This window comes from Monopterus albus, unplaced genomic scaffold (genome assembly GCF_001952655.1).
Source record: "Monopterus albus unplaced genomic scaffold, M_albus_1.0 scaffold29.1, whole genome shotgun sequence".
Taxonomy (NCBI): Eukaryota; Metazoa; Chordata; class Actinopteri; order Synbranchiformes; family Synbranchidae; genus Monopterus; species Monopterus albus.
Genome location: NW_018127909.1, coordinates 4,540,321 through 4,559,987, shown reverse-complemented (window position 1 = coordinate 4,559,987; position 19,667 = coordinate 4,540,321). Strand labels below are relative to the sequence as shown.

General features: G+C 41.1%; 3 protein-coding genes across 4 annotated transcripts; 2 read left to right on the top strand and 1 right to left on the bottom strand.

Moving 5' to 3' along the window:
* Nucleotides 1–787: 787 nt before the first annotated feature.
* tk1 (thymidine kinase 1, soluble) lies at nt 788–3,746 on the bottom strand. Its single transcript, XM_020596031.1, has 7 exons — nt 3,535–3,746; nt 3,290–3,321; nt 2,731–2,844; nt 2,159–2,252; nt 1,815–1,904; nt 1,409–1,528; nt 788–1,123 (listed from the first exon to the last, which is right to left on the bottom strand). Exons 1-7 carry the CDS (start codon nt 3,598–3,600, stop codon nt 944–946), a joined length of 696 nt encoding a protein of 231 aa, XP_020451687.1. The 5' UTR covers nt 3,601–3,746; the 3' UTR covers nt 788–943.
* A 237-nt stretch (nt 3,747–3,983) lies between these two features.
* On the top strand, nt 3,984–17,312 carry afmid (arylformamidase). The gene is given in 13 exon segments (XM_020596029.1): nt 3,984–4,085; nt 8,107–8,197; nt 9,193–9,297; nt 9,384–9,432; nt 9,520–9,605; nt 9,704–9,776; nt 9,889–9,986; nt 10,155–10,233; nt 11,144–11,222; nt 11,225–11,296; nt 11,644–11,748; nt 11,926–13,070; nt 17,231–17,312. Coding segments are annotated over 12 exon segments (894 nt in total). The 5' UTR covers nt 3,984–4,058; the 3' UTR covers nt 11,956–13,070; nt 17,231–17,312.
* cant1b (calcium activated nucleotidase 1b) lies at nt 13,099–19,647 on the top strand. Of its 2 annotated transcripts, XM_020596028.1 has the most exons (6): nt 13,099–13,556; nt 13,958–14,011; nt 16,724–17,308; nt 17,399–17,539; nt 17,665–17,868; nt 18,430–19,647. In XM_020596028.1, exons 2-6 carry the CDS (start codon nt 13,984–13,986, stop codon nt 18,798–18,800), a joined length of 1,329 nt encoding a protein of 442 aa, XP_020451684.1. In that variant the 5' UTR covers nt 13,099–13,556; nt 13,958–13,983; the 3' UTR covers nt 18,801–19,647. The 2 variants fall into 2 exon arrangements, with proteins under 2 accessions (XP_020451684.1, XP_020451683.1); XM_020596027.1 differs by lacking the exons at nt 13,099–13,556; nt 13,958–14,011 and adding an exon at nt 14,533–14,711.
* Nucleotides 19,648–19,667: the final 20 nt, after the last annotated feature.

Below are 19,667 nucleotides of genomic sequence, written 5' to 3'. Positions count from 1 at the left end.
TGTCCACTGCGCATGTGTTCATACTGAGTGTATTCACTAATTACCAGCAAGTGTTTCCTGTTCAGCCTATGAATACAGCAGCCTCACACTTCTCCAAATCATTGTGACATTTTGTTTTCTGAACATGTTTATATGGTTCTTAAACTGCAGACTGCTGCATGTAATGTACAGTATTCCTTTTCAGATGACGGATTAACACACCAAACTGGACAACTGTCCTTTTGGAGGCTACCGGTTTATTTTGTCGCTTTGTGTCCCTCTAATATTATCAGTTTAACACCTCAGTGACATCCAAGTGTTTAATCTGATTATGTTGATATTTAGTTAAATTGATATCTGTTCAGAGTCCATGTTTCAGATGTAACTAAAATGATGGTCTAATTGTTTTATAAAAAAAAAAGGCACAAGAAACTAGTCGGATCTCATACAGCATGATTGTTCTGTTGTTTGCAAGTTGTTTTTTTTTTTCCTCAGAGTTGTAAAGTCACCAGATGACCTTTTGCCAACATCTCTTGTAATTTCATGTGATGGTATCAGAAGCACAACAGCAACCTTTTATTTATGGAATAAAACCATTTACAGAAGGTTCACTCTTATTGGAGACATTGTTGCATTCATATACTGGATTTAATTAGTATGGAGGATATACTTAACCACTCTACCCTGCCAACTCCCTGCGCAGCCCTGGAGCCATGTTATTTTGGTCCTTAGTAGCATGTGTGGATATTGGACTACTTATAAAGCATAGAGTGTACTAAGTTAAAGTCATTCACAATTTGCAAATGAGCAAAGGAGAATTTCCCAAATGGTTTAATAAAAATCTCTGGAGAAATAACTTAAAATGATCCTGTGGTCTAAATCCATACATTGTGAAGCACGTCTTTACACAAAGGGAAAAGGGAATTTGTCAACTCTGCTGAACTTCTGCAGCAAGTTTTTGGGTTCAGAAGTGGAGGTGGGAGAAAAGCTTCCTGGAAACTCCACAGTCTGCAAGTTTTCCTGTGAGGATGTGCTGTGGAGATTCTTTCCTGAAGGGAGCACTGTTCTCTTTGTCCACCATCAGACCTCCATAACACTTTCTGCACACTGCCTGGTACTTGTCAGCTCCACCGATCACTTCCACCTACAGCAAAGAAAACCCACCGACTGGTTATAAACATCTTAAAAGAAAAGGGGACTTTGTTTCATTCACTGCAATCTACACTTATGGGTGTGTGATACGATATTCCAATGATTTTCTGAATGTGAAAACCAAAAATCATCAAGAACAGTCACACACTATCACTTTGGATTTTTTGTGAAATAATTTCAGGCTGTGACAGACTTTTGTACAGTTATCACCGCCCTTTAAAAAGTGTTGTGAAGCCATTTATGTTCAACATATTCAGGCTCTTCTTCAGTTTGTCACCTCTGTCTCTGTTCCGATCCTCTTGGTGTAGGCAGCTTCTTTGTAACACTGCATGCAGACGGCATTCAGCTTCACTACACTCTCCGCCAGAGGGACAATGCTCAGGATGTTTCCAAATGGCTACAAAAATGCACAGGGCAGCAGAAGAGCAATCAGTCAGGTATAATTACATTTCAAGGACAGAGGAAACACTATACTGTGGAACAATAATGTCTGTCATGGTTCTGCTCATGCAGATTGTTCAGTCCCTCCTTAAAAATGTGTTCCTTGTTTTGGACATTTTGTTGTGTCCAGACCCACAGTGATGCTTTATCTTTCCTGCAGCAGCGAGACAGTGGCCGTTTGTTAGTGTGAACTGTGAGTGTTTGCCAGTGTCTCTGTGACATGTTGCGACAAACAGACATACCTTTCTCTGGAAGGTAGCATCTAACGCAGCTATAATGATCGTCTTCCCTAAATTCGCCATCTCCTCACAGAACTCCACCACATCTCGAAACTACAACATCACAGAAGAAGCAAAGATTTAGTGTTGATATCCTTGTGCCACTCCTGTCTATAGGAACATGCAATCCTGATTTCAATCCTGAATCACTACTGTGTTAAGACAGACCTGAACTTATGGCACACATGGTTCCTCTAAATCAATACCCTTCACTAGTGTAGTGAGTAGGACATCTTGTTCTCTGTGAAGTGAACACTCACTTGTCCCAAAGAAAAAGGAACTTATACAGGATATATATACACACTTACAAACTGTCCTTCATCAATTCCAATGACACAGGCCTGCAGCGCCAGAGGCCTCACATGTTCCAGACAAGCTGCTGGTATAGCTTCCATTGTGTTTCTAAAGGATGAACAAGATAGAGAGAAACTTTTCAAAGAGGAAATGTGCAATGCATTGTAACACTGTTTAGATTTTACCTAATAAAAACCTTCCAAATTGCTTCCGGCTTTACTCCAAGTCCACCATAATAATAGCTAACAGGAAACTCAACACCTACTGAGGAACCTCACCACTAGAGGTCAGCTTCCATCAAACTGGTGATAGACATACTGTAAAGTAATGGCCCATATTCATGAGAAAACTATGCAATTCCTGATTTCTTTAAATTAAGATTAAAGTCTACTTTTCAGACAATTAATCAATGTTCTTATTTATATTCATGATTTTATGACCCAGACCATGCACAGCTGTGCACAAATTAAAACAACCTCTGGGCAGGGTAACAAAGTGTTAATGTGTCCTGTTGTTTCCAACACAGAGAAGGATATTTCTGTATATAAAAGCAACTTGGCCAACAAAGAGAAAACCAGGGACTTACTTGTCATGTGTAACCATGTCTGAGTCCGAATAACGTGTGTCTTTGGCATATTTAATCACCAAACAGTTGTACTGGGCTATCTGGAAACGGCGCACCCTTCTCATCAGCTCAGTGCTGTAATGTACATGAAAATCATTAGGTAAACATCACTGAAGCCCATCCGTACATTCATTTTGTGCACAAAATCAAATGTTGATGTTTTCAGTTTTCTGACAGTTCCCATCTCACACTAATGTTACACCAGCATTTTACTACTGTACTGCATATTTTAAGCATGTGGTGATGAACCCTGTTTAACATGTTGTTCGGTATAATATGCTGAATCAGTGTGAAGTGGGCCTGAAACAGTAAATCGTGCACAGGCAACGTTACGCTTTATACCAGAGCCAAAGAAATGTTATTACTGAGAGGTGGGAAACAATACATGATTTGGCGGGATAACGTTGGTGAAGCTGGGCGGAATCCGTAACATCGGTGTTGTTTTACAGTGATTTAAACAGTGAACATCAATGTCACAAGCTAGCTACAATGAACTTAAGTTTTTTAGTGATTAACTCACCTTTTGCCCGAAAACATCGGTCCAAAGATGACCTGCAAACAACAGTACAGGGTTGTTCGTCAGACTGAGGAAGTCCGTAAACAAGGAAAGCTCTGTGACTACAAGTATATCATCCTTTCAGATACGTACGCATCTAACGTCTGCCAATACTGTGTCTCCTTTATTTACACTAACAAGAGTTTTGACGGTTCGGAGTTAGTTACAATTAAGAGAGTAAGTTAGCGCGACATCAATCTGAAACAAACCTGTATTTGTCCCCGGACTGTCTTTGGTGAATTTGGAAGAACTCTTGAAAAGCCCACATGGTCCATTTTTATTTAAAGATGGTATAATTAAAAGAAAGTTAAACAATTAAATTAAAACAACCGTATCAACAGGCTAACTTCCTAGATATGATTGAATATGGCGCGCAAGCAAACGCTCCGCTACGGCCACAACCACACCAATGAGAGCAGAGTCACGTGACATTTTGAACCATACGTCACGTGCAGGGCGTCATAGATCGTCTTGCGTCACACGTTCTGTTGCGAAATTCCCTGCAAAATACATATAGATGGTGACACCCAGAACTTCGAAGGTCAGTCCTTAAAGTTATGGAGATAAAATCCTATCAAAAATGTTACAAATGCGTGTTTAACGTTTTGTGGATTTTATCTCCATATTGGATTTTATCTCCATATAAAGTAGGTTACCACCGCTGAACGCATGCTGCTTGGATTTATGTGTCTGCAGACTTTCAGCGATATAAGTCACCTAGTGAGATAAAACAATGCACTGGACTGAAATGAAGAAAGAAGTAAGTCTGAGTTTGAGTGATATTTCCCCTTTTCTTTCTGCTGCATTGATTAACTAGCTATATCAACTAGCCATTTAACTAACATTATCCCAAACTGTGATCTTATATTGTGTTGTTTTTGTTTTAACCCTATGTCATTCATAGTTCCTGTTTTCACAACTATTAAAGGAACTTACAGGACGCTGAAGTTAGCTTTCCAATGGTGGCTTCATAGTTAAAGGAAAAGTCAAGGGAAACCTACAGAGTATAATATTAGAATTTTATAAGCTTTAGTTACTTTTTATACCTTTTATTTTCCTTGCTTATATATATTACAACTGTATTGATGATTGTTAAGAACTACTGAGTAGAAACTGTCTGCTAGAACTTTGTGGATGTCCTCATCTTTAATTAACCAGATGGCCTGTTTTGCATCTTCACATAGGCCCACTTAGCATTTTACAAGTTCTGCATATACTATTTTGCAGAGACAGGGGGCCTACAACTTGAGATGATCACTTGGCCTGTGTAGCATTTTCACAAGGTCTGCTTTGTCCTGTAATAACCTACACAGACAGGGTGTCTGCAACTGCAGACAACCAAGTGTCCAGTATTCATTGTTAGTGTGAGGCGTGTTCTTTTATTTGAGAAGAGAAGACTAATAAAAGGATATTCCACAGTGTGAAATTTATTATGCATTAACATATCAAAATAAGCATGTGCACATGGATCTTCACTGTTTAGGAAAAACAGAAAAGACTACTCTCAACTTATCAGCATACAATATTTGTATGCACAGGTGCTACTATCTGATTGCTCAAAAACTGTTGGGTAGGAGCCGTGGGTTAGACTTAGCTCTCCCGTTGTTGGTACTTCGGTCCGTCCGTCCTCCTACATCCTTTCTGCTCCACTCATAGAGGACATCACCCTAGGAAGGGGAGGAATACTTATACTGCCTTAATTTCTGCATAGACACTCACTTCTTCCTTTGTTTCTAACTAACTACTCTGCCTGTGTGCATAATGGTTCTGCCTTTGAAGTTTTCTCCTCTTATTGGCTTCAGAGCTAATCTCTGTTTACTAACCTTGGTGTCCCAGTGAACCCTATTTCCCCTGGCTTCATCAGCCAGGTGGTGGTGATAAAGTAACTGTGGATTCTCTTCGCCAAAGTTGTAAATCTCATGAGATTCAGTGGTTTAGTGAACCAGTCCCTTTGATGTTAAACAGTGCTCCAGTTGGCTAACACAGTAATTGACCAGTGATTCAGTGAGTGGTTAGCGCCGTTGCCTCACAGCGAGAAGGTTCTGGGTTCGGGCCCCACCTGGGACCTTTCTGTGTGGAGTTTGCATGTTCTCCCCGTGCTTGCGTGGGTTCTCTCCGGGTACTCTGGCTTCCTCCCACAGTCCAAAGACATGCAGCTTAGGTTGATTGGTGTCTCTAAATTGCCCATAGGAGTGCATGTGTGTGGTTGTTCGTCTATGTGTTAGTCCTGTGATGGATTAGCGACCTGTCCAGGGTGTACCCCGATTGGTCTATCTTATCTTTTCACTTATACAGGTCAGCTGTTCCCAGAATTTCTATGTGTTAGCCCTGTGATGGATTAGCGACCTGTCCAGGGTGTACCCCGATTGGCTTATCTTATCTTTTCACTTATACAGGTCAGCTGTTCCCAGAATTTTTTGTTCCGCACCAGTTACGTTCATGTTTGTTTAGGAATACGTTATCTTAGAACGTTCCAGTGATGTTTTCAGTGGCAAGTTTTTTAAAAGTTCCTAGAACATTCATATTGTGGGTGTAGGAACGTTTCAAGGCAACGTTCCTGGAATGTTTTGACAAAAACGTTCTTGGAATGTTTTAACCCATTGTTACCATAAGGTTTTTAGTTTTTCATTTCTACAACATTCTTTTGGATATTATTATTATGTTTGTACATAATGTTTTTCTGACCGAATGTTATCAAACCATTTCCCTATATTTTTATTGGGAAGGTTTTGATAAGGTTCTTATAATGTTTTTTTGAGGGGTACAGGAACATTTGTTCAACATTCTTAAAACAATGGTAACCTAACACTTAAAGACTCTTTATACTCAGTTCAACTCAACTCAGCCTTTGTCATTTCAGCCATATATAGGCCAACAAGGTACATAGTGAAATGAAATTCTGTTATTACAGGTATTCCAGCAAGAAAATAAATAGTAAATATAACAAAGATAAAGAATAGATAATGTTCATAAAAACAGATAAATACTGTTTGTGCCAAATTCAGGAGGACATGAAGTAGCCGCTGCATTCTCCTGTACCGTCGTTTTACTCCCCTCTGACTGGTTAACTCCCCTTGATAAATCCAGTCTAGTACAGATTTGACTAAGTATAGTGGTTTTGGATCTAGATTAAGTCTGATTTGGTCTACATGAGGGGAAAACAGTAAAATTGTCTTATTACCAGGAAATACATCATTCAAGATTTTTATTTGCCATTTATGCATAAATAGACAGTCTAGGCATATAGGAATTCTTGTGCAGGTCTCCTTTGGAGTCGGATAAGGAGTCAAAAGCCAGAAGGAACACTTAGTCTTAACATAAAAGTTTTATAAAGGCAACAAAGGCAATCAAAGTGTAATGACATACTGTCCACCTGTACTGTTTACATTCTCAGTTTGCACATTCAGGTCCCATGTAGCACGCATTCTCTTATTATATCTCTTCATTTGGTGCCTTAGCTTTTGTGTTACTTATCTACTTTATTTCATTTGTATTGTGTGGCATTCATGTGGACGGCAAAATAAGAATTTTGTTGTACAGGGAATGTTAAGTCTGCTCGAACATGGAGAGTGAGCAAAAGGTTAGACGGACCCAGGTAGCTGACTTTAGTGCAAGCAGTGTTTTATTATTTATAGTGTAGTGAAGACAAGAAAACAGGCAGGCGTAGAAGGTGTGAGTAGACCGGGTGTCAATCAACAGAGGAGAAACAGTCAGGGGTGAGATGGATGAGGTGGGCCGGGCTGCATCAGCGGGGGTCACTCCTGAGCTGCGGAGATGGAGGTTACTGATGAGAAGAAAGGACAGGAGTTTGTACAGATGGGTACTAGTGACTGTGCACCTGAATGGTGGAGACTGGAAGGGTAGCGTAGAGCCAAGGTCCAGAGGTGTAGTCCGTGGAGGGAGATGACAACATAGAGGCGTATGACAACGGGGAATCCAAAATTGAAGCGGCTGGAGCTAGGAGAAAGAAGAACTGAAAAACGGTCAAATACAAAAATAACGACGGCGAGGGCCTGAGAACAAGATTGAACTGGCAAGGGAGTGACATGTGAGCAGGGCCTAAGTAGGAGTCGAACTAATGAGGTGCAGCTGGTGACAATAACGGGATGTGGAGCAGGTGTGCCAGGTGGTGAAATCAGGGGCCGATGACGAGAAACAACAGTGAGGGAGGTGAGTGAGGCAGATGTAGCCGGGCAAACCTGACAGGGAAACACCTTTCCGTACTGTGCATAATAAACACTTTGACTTGACTTTCCTAACCGGAGGATTAGCGGTTCGATTCCCGGCTTGTCCAGTCAACATGTCGAGGTGTCCTTGAGCAAGACACTGAACCCCCAGTTGCTCCCGGTGATGTCACCGGTGTGTGAATGCGTGAGTGCTTGGGAGTGCGAATGGGTGAATGGCCGAATAATGTGAACGCGCTTTGAGTGTGCTGTAAAAAGCATAGAAAGGCTATACAAGTATAAGACCATTTATTACAATCATCAAGTATTAAGGGTTTTTCTAAAAGTCTAATAGCCTTTCACAACATTAATGGGTGCAGATTCACCGAGAAATTTTTGCTTATACTGTAACTTAAGCTTTCTTAACTTTACCCTTCCTTAATTGTCGAATTGGAAACCCAACCTCAGTCGTGGACAGTAGCCTAAAGCAGTGCCACCGAAGCAGAGGGTTCATATTACCAGAGGGGGGCGCTGTTTGCCACAGCTGGTGGTGGTGGTGGTGTTGGCTGTGTCGTCTTTCATGGCCGCCCAGCTCACAGGAGTTTCTCTGTTTGACAGGAGCTTGAGAGGCAGTATTCGCCCAGCCGGTGGTCGCACAGGATGTCTGCAGACGACGTGATCAAAGCTCATGTGAAGGTTTTAACTGAAGGTCGGTGTGTTTTGAAGCTGGACGCTTTTAAGGGACAATACACAGAAATCCGGTTGTGGCGAACAGACAGGGAAGCAGCGCCGTAGGAGCACAGGTGTCATGACAAAAGTATCTCACTGTATAAACACATTCTGGCAGAGAAAAAATACAGACATTATTCTATATCACCCACAATTTGGACCGACTGAATCTGTTTGGTTTAGTGTTCGATGTTAAGGCTATACAGATTACACATTGCAGTTTGTGAGTTTTGTTGCGGGGTGTGAACATTTTCACAATAAAACACATGCTACTTAAATAGGTTGCAAGATCCTACACCTGTGCATATTCTACATAAAGACACATGGGCATATTTAGGACATATGTTGAACCTGGTGAAGACACTGTTTTTGTAGCCAGAACTATAGAGGGTATATATGTTTCTGGACAAGAAAAAATGCCATGATTGGTATATTTTTGCACACACCTTTCACAGGGGTATATATGTTTCTGGACAAGAAAAACTGAAATATACCATGATTGGTATATTTTTGCACAAACCCTTCACAGTGGCATAATTTGTTTGTTTTTTTGTCAGTTATAGCAAAATTGTTAATCATGGTACAGGTGACATCAATCGATTCTTATTTATTTTGAGGGCATTTGATGCCTTTATTAGAGAGTCAGCAGCAGGGTAGAAAAGAAGTGAGGGTAGAGAGAGATGACTTGAATCGGGCATGCTGCCATTCATGGCCACAGCCTTATCTCAGGGCCCCCATGCCATCTCATGAGATAACTGTTTATAATAAAATGTTACATGGGAATGTCCTTTACTGCCTAGTCCAGTGATTTAAATACCCAACAAACAAAAACACTATATCATGCTAAAATCCAGTATTGCTCAACATTGCCCACAGTGACATAATGCCACCAGAAATATTACAAGAGATATCAGCCAGAGTATACAGGGATTAACTATCTTCCGATGTCATGTTTTGATGCCGTGTGTTGTGCAGGTACGGAGCGAGCCCGTCGTCTAGCTCAGACTTTACTCAACGTGCCATATGGGGAGGGAGATGGAGAGAAACTGGATGTCTACATACCCAGCACCAGCTCTTTAGGTACTGACATGGGTGACCGCCATGACACCTAAACCCCACCCCGCTGTCATGTTCCATGTTAACAGGCATCATGCCCTCTGTTTCAGATGTCTCCCTTGTTATTTTCATACATGGAGGCTACTGGCAGTTTCTCAGGTAAAGTGCAAAGCTCTCAGTGGCTTCTGAACTGTAACATACTGTAGATCTTTGTGTTTTTCATGCTGATGCGTTGTGTTCCTATAGTAAGGACCAGTCTGGATTCCTGGCTGTTCCGCTTGTAGATAAAGGTGTAGTGGTGGTTGCTGTTGACTATGACATCGCCCCCAAAGGTAACGCATTTTCATTGATGAAAAAGCTGTTTCAGTTTGAAGAAGATTTCCTGGAAATGTTGGCCCTATCTGCCTGTGGCCTTTCACGCATTTTTCAGGTAACATGGACCTGATGGTGTCGCAAGTGCGCAGGAGTGTTGTGTCTGTTGTTGAGCAGTATTCTCACATCAGGTACAGATGGTTGTTTTTCGCCCTGTTATTCTCACCCAGTTTGAGGAGTTAAAACATCACAATTTTTATTATAAATCCACTGCATGTCTGTGTTTTTAACTCTTTCCTTCAGTGGTTTGTACCTGTGTGGCCACTCTGCTGGAGCTCACCTGGCTGCAATGATCCTCTCCACTGACTGGTCGCAGTACAGCGTCACCCCCCAGATCAAAGGTGAGGTCTATCAGGTGGAACAGAATGAGCAGTACACAGAGAGCTTGGCTTCATGATTCACTGACATTATACTGAAGAAGAAGCAAAGATACTGGGAAATAACACTGGGAAACAAATGCTGCATAGCAGTAATTTTGTTTTTTAATTGTTTCCCCAATTGTCTTCCAGGTGCTTTTCTTGTCAGTGGCATTTATGACATCCTGCCCATCGTGTCCACTTATGTCAATGAGCCTTTGAAGATGACAGAGTATGTAGATGGCAACCTTTAATGTGATTAGATATATTGATCTAATTGTTACAGCCATTTGATAGTAATTAAAAGCAGTTAACCTGGCAAGAAATCAGCTGAAAGAGACTTAATAGGGTCTATGTAAATGGTTGTAGTAACACTGCAGGACCGCAGTAGCTATGTGACAACAATTATCAGTACAAAACTGTGTGTTTACAGGTCTTGTAGGGTAAAACTGCATACATGAAAAAGTTAGATAAAGCATTTTGTGGTTCCATGGGGATCTGATAAATAGTATCACTTGAGATAGCGCTGGCTGGGGATGAAGTCTACAAGTTTGACAATGACAAAAAGCTGTGGGGTTGGAGTTAGGAAAAAAAATGAGCTCTCTTGTTAGCTGCTATGACTATAATGGACCCAAATCTCAGACTGAACTGTCTGTAGACAAGTTGCATTGTGGGTAATGTAGGTGCCAGGTTCTGGCAAGGAAGGAGAATGTATGGAGAGATGGTATCTGGTTCTGCTGCACTGATTTCTATCATTGATGCTAGTTTTTAACTGCCTGACAGAGTCTTGTAAGAACATAATGTGATTACTGATCTGATAAAATATTGTATTGTTTATAATAATCAGACTGTCACAACATCCAGAGGTTGTCATCCTTGACTTCACATGGAGTCACATTATGTACAAATGTGTTTATTTGAGACCAGATGAGGCTGAGAAACCCTGTAGGAAACCATTTGACAGTGTATGCCTGTAAATGCCAGTGACTGTGACATAGAAAGCATTATGTTGTGAAGGAGAAGCTGTGGTTGTAAATGTCCTTTTGTGTGTGTGTGTGTGTGTGCATGTGTTTCTCTTCTGCTGGTCAGTCGTGCTGGTCAGTGCCTGACACCTCTGTCTCCTGGCTGTCTCCTGTTGGCAGGGAGGTGGCAGTGAGAAACAGTCCCAGCAAGCTGGTCCCTCAGCTCAAACTCTCCTCCTCCAGCTCCCCCCCCCCCCCCCCTGCCATATTGTAGTGGCTGTTGCTGAGAATGAATCGCCAGAGTCCCACAAGCAGTCAGAAGAATATTACAAAGTCAGTGTTGCTATGAATTGAGTGTGAATTTGTCTGTTATAAACACAGTGTAGTTGCCATTCCTAATTTCTCTTTTTGAAGATATTAGATTTTTTTTTTTATGGAACATTCTGATAAAACCATAGAGATCACTGGTTGTTACTCACCAAGTCTTAATCAAAGAGAAACAACCAGACAGTGTTTGATTTATAATCACATAATACTGAGACACATCAAGTTAGCACCTTTAAATGGTTGTGTGTGTGTGTGTGTGTGTGTGTGTATATGTATGTGTATATATATGTATGTATGTGTGTGGCTGCTCCCTCACCTCTTTGTGGCATACCTCTATTTCTTTGCCTTTTAAGGCTTTGGAAGCATCAGGACTGAATGTGACCATGGAGGTTGTGCTGAACACAGATCACTTCAGTATCATTGAGCAACTGGTAGATGGAGAGTCTCACGTGACAAAGGTACACATGCACACAAAACCCAAATAATTGAAAATTCAAGTCATCATGAAAAGCAATGCTGTAACCTCTTTCTTTTTTTGACCAATAGCTTTATGATAGTAATATTCAGTATTGATGTACAAGCTGCAGTTGTGCTGATAACAGGGAAGAAATGAAAATGTATTCCTTTCTCTGTAGCTTCTCTTGAAGGTGATGGGGAAGAGCTGAGGCGTTGGTCTTTGACTGATCATCCAATATCAGTATACTTCTACTGTATATCGACACACAGCTCTGAACAAAGTCATCATGAATCGATTCTAATAGAATATGCATTAGGTCAAATTTGTATAATGGCAAATGTACATTTTCTATCCCCTTTGGTTGATCAACCATAACGTGGATTGTTTTGACTGTCTAGTTTACAGTTTCATTGATTAAAATGAGCTTTGTTTACTGTGGTTGCTGCTGTCAGAAAATAAACAACATTGGCACAGCACTGTGTATAAATATACAGTAATGTCTCAACAAAAGGTTATGCTGTGGAAACACAGTATCTAACAAATATGTATGGAATAGGGACACAAAATCAGTACTCAATGATGCTACATTAAAGAACTAATTTTTTTAACTCAAGGTTTGTCTGCTCGTACAAATAAAACAAAGCCAGGAATCACAAAAGAGTAACTGAGGTGGATAGTAGGGGTCCAACGGTGCATTCTGTAACTTCACCCTGGAACCATCAAAAAATGTGAATTTGTCCGTGGTTAGAGGTTTCAGTTCTCAGAGAAGAAAAACAACACCCCTGAAAATAAAAATCCCATTTTGTGAATTTGTAGTGACTAATAATTCAGTATCAATTATAGAGAACTGTTGTGTTATATTTTAGATATCCGCACCAGTTTCTGCCTCAGCTCTTTATTTATCATCAGGAAACATCCAACTGGTCACTGTAGTCAATGGCAGGAAAAGGAGACCGTTTTGTTTTGGTGTAGGAAATGTGAAGTGGAGAGAACTGCAAAGAGTAGGGCGAGAGATGTCCAATGTGAAAGACCTGATGGGAACTTAGATAATGGTGGAGAACAGAAAGTTGCTGTTTAATTTACCGAAAACAACTGGCTGGAAGTGAATTTTGGTAACTGATAAATCCAGTAGGGGGCAGTAATGCAACATTAGGATATCAACTGCAGTTAAACAACGAGGAAGAAGATGTCTTCTCCCCGTCCGCGAGGACGTGACCGTTACGATATCGAGTTACTTCTCGAGACGAGGACTTTCTCACTGAGAAGCCAGACACGTAGACCTTCGGAGATGGCCAACGGAGATTGGGGGATTCTCTGCACCAGGTAAGCCCTGAAGTTGCACAAGTCACGAAATGATGACTAAATAGACTCTGACTCCAGCCCAGTGTCAAAGCTTGTTGGTACGGCTCTGGGTAGTACTAAAGTTAACGGAACCAGGCAACGATTATTGTTAGCAGGCTCTGTTGTTAATAAGCTGGTGTTAACTAGCTTCGGGGCTAACATTTTTTACATGAAAATCGGGATGTCTGTTGCTTTCATGTGACGAAAACGGTTTTGAGGTTTAGCTAATATTAGTTTAGCTGTTATGTTACCGTCTGCTTTTCTGACGTGTCTGCGGACCCAGGTAGGGAGGGTGGCTGAGATGTAGCGTTAAATTAACGATACCCCATTGAACTATCAAGCCAGAAGTGTCTGTAGCCCGGGCATGATGAGGACAAGGACTACAGCATGTTTTCGTTGTTTAGTCATCTCACTGTAGAGTAATAAAAAGGTCTCAAACCCGCTGTGACGCTAATGGTCAAGCTTGAGGTAAGTGATTACGTAATTAGCTACACAATGTTATGGTAGTGTAAGTGATTACACAAAAAGGTAGGTAGATAGTGTGCTTCCTTTACAGTCAAATGGAAGTAACATTAATGGTAAAACTTGTTTTTTGTTTTTGTTTGTTTGTTTTTTTGGATTGACTTTATTAAGACTTTGAATGTTTTATACATGTGAATGAAGGTCAGGCTAAACCAGCAGAAGACACACATTTCCATGTTCAGCCATACATATGTGTAGAATAAAGTACATATAAATGTAATTTAAAAGAAACTAAACTGTAATCTTTGTCAAAGCTCTATATATGTGGTAAATAACACAGACGTATATGATAAGTAAATAGAGAGTGCACGGTTCACTCCTGACTGAGGTATCTCTATCTCTGACAGCTCCATGCAGCGAAGGAGACCATGACATGTGGTTGAACGTTTCAGAGAAAACCAGTAAGTAACAATGAAAATTGCCTTTTGAGTCAAATTAATTGATTATATCAGAGTGGGGCAAAGCAAGCAACATTTTACTTTTATGATGCTGTAACTTTCAAATATTGGTAGTTAACTAGTACATTTTATTAATAAATCAAAACAGGAAATAATTTGAAATAATTTGTTTATTAAGTTATTTACTTATTTTGGAATCGTGCTTGTGCTAAGACAGAGTGCACAATAAACCTCTAAGCAGCATCACATACACACACATCCGGGAGTTGCTGATGCTGCCCATGTTTTGACCTTAAAGGACAGTGAGCATGAAACTTAATGCAGACACATCCAACAACACTGAAAGTTTAGTTTGTCCCTCATCGAAAGCACAACAAGGCTGGTTTTAAAACATGTTCAAGGTTTCGGGTGCTCTCTGATCTGTCTTTTCTAACTATGCCTTCCTCTTTCTACTTAATTCATCGAACTTTTTATGAAAGGTTTGGTTTCGACGCCCAATCTGTTCTTTTTTCTTAGCTCTAGAACAAAGGTGGAGAAACTTGATATAATGTGCTGGAGAGGAAAGGAGGGGACTTGGTGAGATAAAGATCACTTGCTTGTGTGAGACGGAGGGCAGAAGGATGTGGAGTTTATTATGAGATGCTTGCAAAGGAGAACAGTACGATGGTTACAGCGTGTTCAGGGGAGAAGAGGCAAAGGCGAGGTGAATAACTGAATTTTTGGTACAGCATACAGTGAGGGTGTTTGGGTCTGTGCAGCGTGGGGATGGGAAATCTGGGCTGTAGTGACAATAAGGGCATTATTTCTTGGTCAAGAGTTTGCCAGTTTCATGTGCCTGTGTGATAAAGAGCATGTTAAGTGAGGAGTGCTGTGTCAGTTATTTTGGGTGGTGATTTATCTGTGTGTATATTCAGTTGCATTGTTCTCCACTGATCTGGATCCATTCACTGTGAAGCTGCATTTTCTATAATGTTATGCTACAATCATTTGTCATTTCTAGGAGCATCGTGTACTTGAGTCAAGTACAGTTTTTATTTGCGTAGCCCAATATCACATATTTGCATCAAGGCATAATTGCTTGTGCTACTGTGGGTGGAAGTTCTTTTAAACATAAGTGTTCTGGGTTTTTGATTGAACTATTAAAGGGAAGATGTGACATGTTTTGAAAGTTGTAAATTTCTATCATTGGACAGGTATTAATGAACACTTATGCATTATGTGACTTAGTACAAGTGGGCTGAGGGAGCTCACCTATGCTGCTGTGAAACTTATTCACTGTACCCATTGGTTGCCCTTGACAACAGAAAGGTTGAGGATCACCTTAGCGTAAAAACAAGCACACTTCTCATATTTCAGCAGGCCGGATGGCTGTTGGCAGGTCCCGGCAGCCCTGTTACCTGTTTGTGAAACCTAAAATGGAGTGAAGACCCCATTTTTAGTTCAGTCTAAGACATCAGCTCATTATGACCAACTCCATGTGGATCTGAACGAGGAAAAACTCACCAACATAAATTTAAATGTGAGTTCAGTTTGTGAATTTCTGCATATTGTTAGCACACTTTTGACTTCTGGTATTCCTGGCTTAAAGCTTTGTGTAACTTGTTCATTACATGACTGTCTGAGTGTAGTACAAACAGAAGACCACAGCTGAGTAGATACTGTCACACAGCAGGATTACAGGAGTAGATGACATGTACATCGGGCAAATTTTGTGCTCTATCTTCAAATTATGTCTAAATAATTCTGAAAAACTGCTTTGTTTTTAACTTGATGACTGCGTTTTTCATTTTACCCAGTGCATTTTGTTGAGTCCACAGGTTTGTTTAGCAGAGGTGATAAGCCAGCAAGATCCTTACGCATCTTGTCACGTGATCAGTGTAGTTGGTAGGCGATGACCTAAACAATAATCACACTCATTAAAAACCTAGCAAGTTCTGTGTGACCTCTTTTTCCATCAAGGTTGGAGTTTATTTTTTTTACACAAATGTCTTAGGTTTTGTCATATAAGTGGAGGTGGTCTTTATTTCAGGCCTGCTCTCACATGTCTGATGCAAAGCGCTTTGGCTCAAGTGACAACATGAAAATCACTAGAAGAAACTAGAATTGGCTGTGTTTCCCACACAGCACTGGTGCTATTCAGTTTCCAAACAGATCTCTTTAGTTCTCAGCAGGACAAAATACTTTGACAAGGTTAATTACAGGCTTTTCGTGCTGGGGAAGCAGGACGTGCCAGCTACCTACTCAGTGTGCATAATAGATGCTATGCTAGAACAACACAACAAAGCTCTGTTGTGAACAAAGACCAAAAGGAACAAAGGGCCTATTTTCCCAACATGTTGTCGCCTTCCCCCATATTCATTCTTTTATCTCCTCCAGCTATTATTTTCTCTGGTTGTGTTGAAATTAGTAATACACAACGGTTACATATGTGTTCTGTCAGCTGAAAACAATTCCAGTTCATTCTATACGGTACCATACAATTACATTAACTAGACAGTGAATACCTAAACACATGCTCTAGTGATGTATATTGATATTTTAAGGTGTTATGAAAGCCTCACTCAGCATGTGAATGAAAGGTAAATCTGCTGTATTAAGAGTTTGTTCTTTTCTCTGTCAGTTTTCACAGTGTGTCAGCTTCACAATGTTTGTTGCACCATATCCTCAACTGTTCCTCTCTCCTGATCTGCTTCTCTTTGTTTTGCTCCATCCCAGGCTGTGGTAGTCATCACCTCCAGTCTAGGCCTGACAGTGATGATGAAGAAGATGCTTCCATGACCTTGTTTGGCGGTGTAGTCCGAGGCCTCTTCCTGGCCTTGATCTCCATGAAACAAGGCGTCACCTCAGACTCGCGTTTTCACCCAAAATGGAGAGCGATCACAGTGACAACCCTGTTGGCTTTAGTGCTCTTGTTATATTTGCACCGGACAGTAGGAAATGGGGATGCTCCTACCAAAGGTTACTACCGCAGCCGGGGTCATAATTTACAAATGCACAGCAATGGTGGGGATGACAATTACAGGCAAACTGCACAAAACCTTGCTCATCGTCAGAAAAAGGAAAAGCCTTACAATGACACATACCCGTTAAGTCCACCAGAGAAGACAAAGAACAGCGTTCGCTACCGTATAGGTGTGATTGCAGACCTGGACACAGCGTCACGTAGTGCTAAGGAACAGACTTGGTTCAGCTACATGAAAAGAGGTTACCTGACTGTTTCAGAGAGCAGTGACAGATTGGAGGTTGAGTGGGATACTGAGGTAGTCACTCTGGAGAGTCATCTTGCTGAAAAAGGACGAGGTACAGGGACACACTCATCTGTTGCTTTTTACAGTCTCCACTATGTGAATGTTGTTAAATCAGTGTGGGTTATCTCAATCTTGGCTGCAGGTATGGAGCTGTCAGAGCTGGTGGCCTTCAATGGTCACTTGTACAGCGTGGATGACCGTACAGGCGTGGTGTACAGGATCGAAGGCAACCAGGCTATACCCTGGGTTATCTTACCTGACGGTGATGGCTCTGTCTCCAAAGGTCAATCTTCACAAAAAAAAAGACCACCACAATTCTCAGAAGCTTAAGTGAGAGCAACTTGGGGACTTTGGGAAAAATTACTCATTTTAAGAGATTCATACAGTGTCTTCTCTTCTTGTGTGCAGGGTTCAAGGCTGAGTGGCTCACAGTGAAGGATGAGCACCTGTATGTTGGCGGCCTGGGGAAGGAGTGGACCACAACCTCTGGAGAAGTCGTCAACAACAACCCAGAGTGGGTGAAAGTTGTTGGCTACCATGGTGACGTGGAGCATGAGAACTGGGTGCCATACTACACTGCCCTACGGAGGGCAGCAGGGATCCAGCCACCAGGTGCTAGAAAACATTTTTCCTCTCCTCTTTTTAGTCTTGCTCACATACGAAATAAACTCTGAAGTGGAATCACATCTTATTTTCAACTGAAGGGCATAGTTCAGGTTTCAGAAGTCAGGAGGAGTTTAAATCTGAAAATAAGTAAATAAAAACCCAGAAGTATACATTTCTGTTACAGTTGCGCTAATTGTATTTTAAAACCATATTTTTCTTTGAAATATAATGTTGTATATGCAGGAAAAGAAAAAACGGGTTTCTTTCTTTATTACTGATTGGTTTTCAATTCTGGCATCTTTGTGGGAGAAAAACTGTTAAATGAAAATATACTCAGAGAAGAAAACAGTATTTTTGTTCTGAGTAGTCCACAAGCTTCTTACAGGTCCCAAACATCCAGCGGTAATATAGTAGGGTGGCTTGCATGTGGCCTAAAATACAAAACTCAAGACAGGAACAGCTGCTGCCAGTAAAGCTTTTGAGAACTGGACAGTCAGAGGGCACCGTTTACAGCTAAACTGTAGTAGTAGTATATAATACTCATTTTGTTACTGCTCACTTCTGTAGGCTACCTTATCCATGAATCTGCTGCATGGAGCAAGCGTCTCCAGCGCTGGTTCTTCCTGCCTCGCCGTGCCAGTCACGAGCACTACGAAGAGACAGCAGACGAGCAACGTGCCACCAACCTCCTCCTTTCCTGCCCCGCAGACTTCAGCTACGTAACACTGCAGCGTGTTGGACCATTCAGCCCCACCCATGGCTTCTCCTCGTTTAAATTTGTTCCGGACACGGACGATCAGATTATTCTGGCCCTGAAGTCAGAGGAGGATGCAGGCAGGATTGCCACCTACATCATTGCATTTACACTTGACGGTCGGGTACTGATGCCTGAGACAAAGATTGGGGATGTGAAGTATGAAGGGCTGGAGTTCATTTGAAGATGGACAGTTCTCAAAATGGCAGGGGTCCCTCTTTTGTTAGAGAATTTAAAAGTGAGCCATACACATGCATCACTCTTCTTCTGAGTCCTGAATAGTACATTCCCCTCTATTTTAATGTGCAATAATACTGTGTATCCCTAATGTATACAGCATACTTCATAATTATATAGTAATTGAGAGTAGCTTTGATAGAGAAGGTAGCACAGGAGAATGCTAGATCACCAGGAGAGGACATTGTCATTACTCACTCACATATTGTGTGTGTGTGACTGGTCTCAGTAGCTAAACACACCAGCCAAACACAAGTTGGGATAAGATTTTTTTTTGGTGCATTTTAATGCCCTAACTACTTCATATCAATGCTGGTGGAATAATGTATTCTCTACCTTGAGTTAAACATCCTGTTTCATTTTGATTGGACAGCGCTAGTCTCCCAGAGGAGTTTGGGTAAAAAGGTATATTTATCGGTGTGAAACAAGGTTAATGTGAATCTCCTCTCTGCTGGTCAGACACTCAGGGGAACAAAGTGAAACAGTACATTCCAAAATATAGACTACATGTACACAAAGAATGTCCTTACATTACATGAAATAAGCTTATTCATTGCTTTGCATTTTATTTTACCTGATCAGATACACTGAAGTCTCTCTTATTATATTTGCACAGGTGTAATGATCTAATCATGGTCACTTGATGTATAGCAGCTTCTACTCTGAGCAGGTCCACTTTGTCTTAACCAAATGCAAGTAGCTCCTTGATCCAGGGACCAAGTGAAACACCAGCTGTTTAAGAACTGTTTTCCTTTTGTATCCTCTGAAAACAAAATTAAAATATCTTCTCTTTATGTTTGTGTGTCTGATACAT